This window comes from Myotis brandtii, unplaced genomic scaffold (genome assembly GCF_000412655.1).
Source record: "Myotis brandtii unplaced genomic scaffold, ASM41265v1 scaffold480, whole genome shotgun sequence".
Taxonomy (NCBI): domain Eukaryota; kingdom Metazoa; phylum Chordata; class Mammalia; order Chiroptera; family Vespertilionidae; genus Myotis; species Myotis brandtii.
Genome location: NW_005368342.1, coordinates 487,128 through 492,642, shown reverse-complemented (window position 1 = coordinate 492,642; position 5,515 = coordinate 487,128). Strand labels below are relative to the sequence as shown.

Genomic DNA, 5,515 nt, shown 5'->3' with positions numbered 1-5,515 from the left:
TTATTATTTATTTTTATTATAATTATTTCAACATGTGTCTTAAGCTTAATAGCTGATTCAGGCCCCTAGAGGTTTTTCAGAAGTGAAGCCAAATAGTCTTAAAGAGCTGTCCAGGTGGCAGGGCCCTTTGAGGCCAGCTAACATGATCCCCTCACTGTACAAATGAGCTGGGTACACTAAGATCCAGGGAGAGAAAGGCATTATTGGCCATTCAGTATGTCCTGAATCTCAGGTCTTATACTGTAAAACCCTACACTCAAATGAAAACCCTGCTCCAAGGTTTGGAGGACCTCAGAGTCTGGGGATGACACAATAAACATATGAGCTCTCATGTGCATGCCCACACATGATTTAAATTTAACTTTTACAAAATGTTTCCATGAGCCCCAGCCCTGCCTTTATAAGTTCCACCTCAAACCAACACATTTGAAGAAAGGTAGGGAAGTGCACTGTAAAAGGTGTTAGAAAATGAAAATATTGTAGTTCTAGAAAGAACACTATTTATAGGAACATTAATTCTGCCACCAATGCTTTTCCCTTTTAGGTGACTTAATTCTAGCTTGAAGTTCTAGAATTTGATCGATCATAGAGCCCCAGGATAGGATAGCCTTAACTGAGTCAGCTATGGTAAGCTGGATTCTTTTTGACTGTACAAAGGACACAAAGCTAATACCATCCAACCTTTATATCTAAGAATATGAAAGAAGCAGGGGTGCAGCAAGAACCCCTTTGACCTACCATAGGTTGCATTTAGTTATTACTCAGTCTTATTTTCTTAACAGACTATCTAAATTCTCATGGATATAAAGATGGAAGAAGACCCAAGGAAATAATGCTACTATGCTATGGTAAGACCTCTTTAGGAATATGTGTCCAACATTAATTTCCCACTATTACCCCAGACAATCTTGGCCATGTTGACAGGGAAGTGAATTACCCAAGAAGGTGGTAAGAAACTAAGTTCTGTGAAGACAAGTTGAAGGATGTGGGGCTGTTTAGCTTGAATAAGAGATGGGTCAAGGGGACATGATGTTCATTCTCATAAATGTTAAGGGCTGTCACAGTATAGAGGAAGCAGATATGATCTGTGTGTATCCAAGAAACAGTGCTGGGACATTTGGAGAGAAGTCACAGGGAAGTGGATTTAGTTCAATATCAGGAATAACTTTCTAACAGTTGGAGATTCCCCTGAATAAACAAGATGGCCTGGAAAAGTAGTGAACTAGCAGTCACTGGAAGTATGTGAATAGATAACAGTGAAGGATGACTCAAGGTTACTTTTAAGGTCCTATCTAGCTCTTCAACAGCATTCCTTCTTTGGGAGATATATGTGTATTAACAAGGATCAAAGCCTGAAGTTATAATGGTAGAATTTCAGTTGAAAGACAGCAGATGGTGGAGGGATTTGGGAAGCATTAGGTACCTTCTGAATGTCCCAGAGATAAAAACAAGAACCTTAAAAGTATGTGGATACTTTCCATTTCTTTACCTCCTTGATCCTTCACCAGCCTTCAACTACCTCCCTCTCTTCTTACCAAAGCTGAGAGAGTCTGCAGTACTGGCTGAGAAACTCCTGCTCAGCAGAAATAGTCTTTCCTCAGTCGGCATTCAATGCCACCGCCAACACCCCAGTCTTTTGCCCATGCCATCAGTGGCATCCAGGCCACAATTTTCTGCCTTACCATAGGTGACCATCATTAGGTGGCCCAGGAACAGCAGACCCAGCAAGAGCCCCATCATAGCCAGAGCCACTTCTGTCCTTTCTTCCTGCCTCCTGCTGTCAAAGAGACTCGAACTCCTGATGGCTGCCAGTGTCTGTGCCTGCTCACTTCCCTTCCTTCCCTATATCTCTCACTTGACTCCCAGTCCCATCTCACATTTCCCTTCCTTCCCTATTTCAGCACAAGTCACATGAGCATTCCCCTCCCTTCCTTGCCTGGGGTTGGAGGTTTGACGGTGAGTGAAGCAATTTCTCTCCCTGCTAGGGTATTGACTTGACTTCTCTGGAGCCAATAGGGCTCTCTGGTCTTAAAGCTCCCAGGATGTGTTTATTCTGGGTTTCCTACACAAAACATAGAGATTGAGGGTGACCTTTGGGATGAGTCTGCTTCCTTCAGTATTGGGGTATTTACCTTTCTGGTGGGCCCAGGGAAAAGAGATCAACTTTGCTGGCTGGTGCAATATTCAGCCTCATGATGTTAACTCTTGCTTGCTCAGCTGGATAAGGATATCATGGAGGAATATACCCCTATATCTAATACAGTTTACATTCAATATTATTTTGTATTATTTTCAGGGGTACAGCATAATGGTTAGACCAGCCGTGGGCAAACTACGGCCCGTTTGAAATGAATAAAACTAAAAAAAAAAAAAGACCATACCCTTTTATGTAATGATGTTTACTTTGAATTTATATTAGTTCACACAAACACTCCATCCATGCTTTTGTTCTGGCCCTCCGGTCCAGTTTAAGAACCCATTGTGGCCCTCGAGTCAAAAAGTTTGCCCACCCCTGGGTTAGACAGTCATTGCTTTAAAAGTGCTCCCCTGATATTCCCAGTATCCACTTCATACCATATATAGTTATTACATTATTATTGACTATACTAGAGGCCCGGTGCATGAAATTCATGCACTGGGGGGGGGGGGTTGTCCCTCAGCCAAGCCTGCACCCTCTCCAATCTGGGACTGCTGGCTCTTAACCACTCGCCTGACTGCCTGCCTGATTGCCCCTAACCGCTTCTGCCTGCCAACCTGATTGACGCCTAACTGCTCCCCTGCCGGCCCAATCGCACCCAACTGCCCTCCCCTGCTGGCCTGTTTGTCCCCAACTGCCTTCCCTGCCAGCCCAATCGCCCCCAACTGCCCTTCCTGCTGGCCTGATCACCCACAACTGCCCTCCCCTGCCGGCCATCTTGTGGTGGTCATCTTGTGACGACATAGGGGTGGCCATCTCGTGATGACATGAGGATATCGCATGAGGGCGCAAGGGCCATCTAGGCTTTTATTAGTATAGATTCCCTCTGGTGTAATTTTCATCTCTGTGACTATTTTGTAACTCCAATTTATGCTTTTTAATCAATTTTTTCACCCAGTCCCTCAACCCTCCTCCCCTCTGGCAACCACCAGTTTGTTCTCTGTATCTATGAGTCTGTTTTGTTTGTTTGATTATTTTGTTCTTTAGATTCCACAAATAAGTGAAATCATATTTGTCTTTCTCTGACTAAATTATTTCACTTAGCACAATACCCTTTATGAACCACTTTCTCTTACAGTTTCATCTCTTTGGTGGGAAAGGTTCCTATTAGTACTCATAAGGGATCCTTTATTTATTTTTAAGGGAAAATTAAGTCTATTGGGTTGAATTTTTCAATGACTTTCCATTAATACAGATCCCTGACTGCAAGAGAATGACATTAAGCCTCCCAGGAAGCTTAATTGTTTCTCTACAGGCTCCAGAGTTACTGTAAGTCCACCAGCACTCTACATCTAGGTTTGGCACTGCCCACAGTCTACGAAGCTTCAAAAATAAAACATGTCCAAAGGAGAAATTCATTCAACAAATTCATACTGACTTCTAAGTAACATATAATCTTACCTTTCTTTTTAATTAGAGGAATAACAGACATCTTGATTGGAGGATGGATGTGCTTTGCAACAAGGTGGAGTAAGACTCCACAGGGAAACATTATCTCCTTCATATGCTTGCCAAGGGGTGATTATATACACATGATTGGGGGCTCTTCAAGAGCTAAGAGGAGGCTCCAGAATTATAAGCCTTGACATTATCACATGGGATTCTGTCAATCCCCTCTGATTCCCAGATTCAATCACCCTTGTTTAATTGTCCCTTGCTTTTTGGTTACTTCCTTCAGTTCACCTCTCTGGATCTTCTAGTCATTCTTCTTGAGTCCTTACTCAGGGAACCTTGAACTTTGTAATTTCCAACCAATACCCTACACCACTACCACCATATATCTACACACACACACACACACACACACACACACACACACACTCACGCTCATGCCCCCACCCCACACACACTTTTCCCTCTATATCAGGGATAGGGAACATCTGTCCCATGGGCCATATAAGGTCCAGAAAATTATTTGGTCTGGCCCTGCAAAGGCATTAGGAATGAATTAATTAAATATTTGACCACATATAGCACACTAATTTTTAAGTTGATAATTTTGTATGGCCCATGAATGATGTTATAAGTATCCAAATGGCCCTTGGGGTAAAAAAGGTTCCCTACCCCTGCTCTACATGATGAAGATCTGAAGGCCCATGCCCCATTAGATTGATCTCAGTTTCCCACTGGCCTGGTGGATTTGTATGTTTAAAACTACCCTCTGGCCTCTTGTTAGAACCTCCTAGATCTGAAGATAAATAAATATACAGGGGAGCATGTATAGCATTCTTCTGGCAAAGACTTCCAGTCCTGCAGTGGGCTCCCTGTTGAGCAAGAAGAGCACTGAAGGGGAAGTCAGGAAGCACAGAGACAGACCTGGTTCTGCATTTACTTCATTCTGAGACTTTGGCCAAGTTAAGTCTCCCTGAACCTCAGCTTCCCTAATTTTAACATGAGCACTATTAGACTTGATGTTTGTATCTCTTCAGATATTTTAAAATCAAACTATACATATAATAACAACTACAGCAATGATAGCTACTATTTTTATTATTTGTTTAAACATATATGGAACACTTTTTATGTGCCAGGCATGGGACAAAGACACTGGGCACAACAATGATTAAGACAAACTCCTTCAAGGAGCTCACTGTCTAATACTAAAGTATTGATTAAACCAAGACTCAGAGTGGTAAATGACTTACCTAGTGAGATAGGACTAACTAGAAACTTGGAAATGGGGGACTAGAGCTGGAGAAAAGGCAGGGTACAACTAACTCATCATAAGTAAACTACTTTGATTGAAGAGCAAGGCTACATACAGAAACATATTATAAAATCTGCTGGCAAAAATGTTAAAATAGTTTCCAATTTTTACCATGATTGAATTCCTGTCTTGCAATCAATTAAGCCGCTACTTGAGGGCATTTCCACACTTGCCCCCAAAGGCTTGGGACATGCCAATGGTCCGCTGAGACACAATAACTGAAAGTATTTTGAAATTCAGGTCTAGCATTCAGAATCATACTGAAATTCTTTAATTAAATCCATTAATTTTAATTGTATAGCATATTTATGATACTTCTACATGTAGAAGCTTGGAAAATCTCCTCTAACCCTCATTCAGAGGAATCTAATAAATTATAGTTATCACAGAAATTAGAGAATTTGTTACTTTCCATATATACATTTATTTGGATTATGCAATGGGGAAGATTTTCCTTAGAAATATTTTGTAAGTAATCTAAATGTTATGCAGATATATACAAAGACATCAAATTTAGATTCTTGTGTACTCCCATCCAATGTACAATAGCTAATTACAGACATGACCCATGTTAAGGCAATTTCTTTTATGATCATTAAAGGAAGGGGTAG

General features: G+C 41.4%; 1 protein-coding gene across 2 annotated transcripts in view; it reads right to left on the bottom strand.

Annotated features, from left to right (window-relative positions):
* The window catches only part of VSIG4 (V-set and immunoglobulin domain containing 4), a 34,679-nt gene extending 32,832 nt beyond the window's left edge, over window positions 1-1,847 (bottom strand). Inside the window, exon 1 of one of the 2 annotated variants that reach the window (XM_014547676.1) lies at window positions 1,683-1,847. In XM_014547676.1, coding sequence (XP_014403162.1) covers window positions 1,683-1,740 — 58 coding nt within the window. In that variant the 5' untranslated portion in view covers window positions 1,741-1,847. The remainder of the gene's footprint in view (window positions 1-1,682) is intronic. The other variant, XM_005876171.2, reaches the window with a different exon arrangement.
* Between the last annotated feature and the right edge of the window lie 3,668 nt (window positions 1,848-5,515).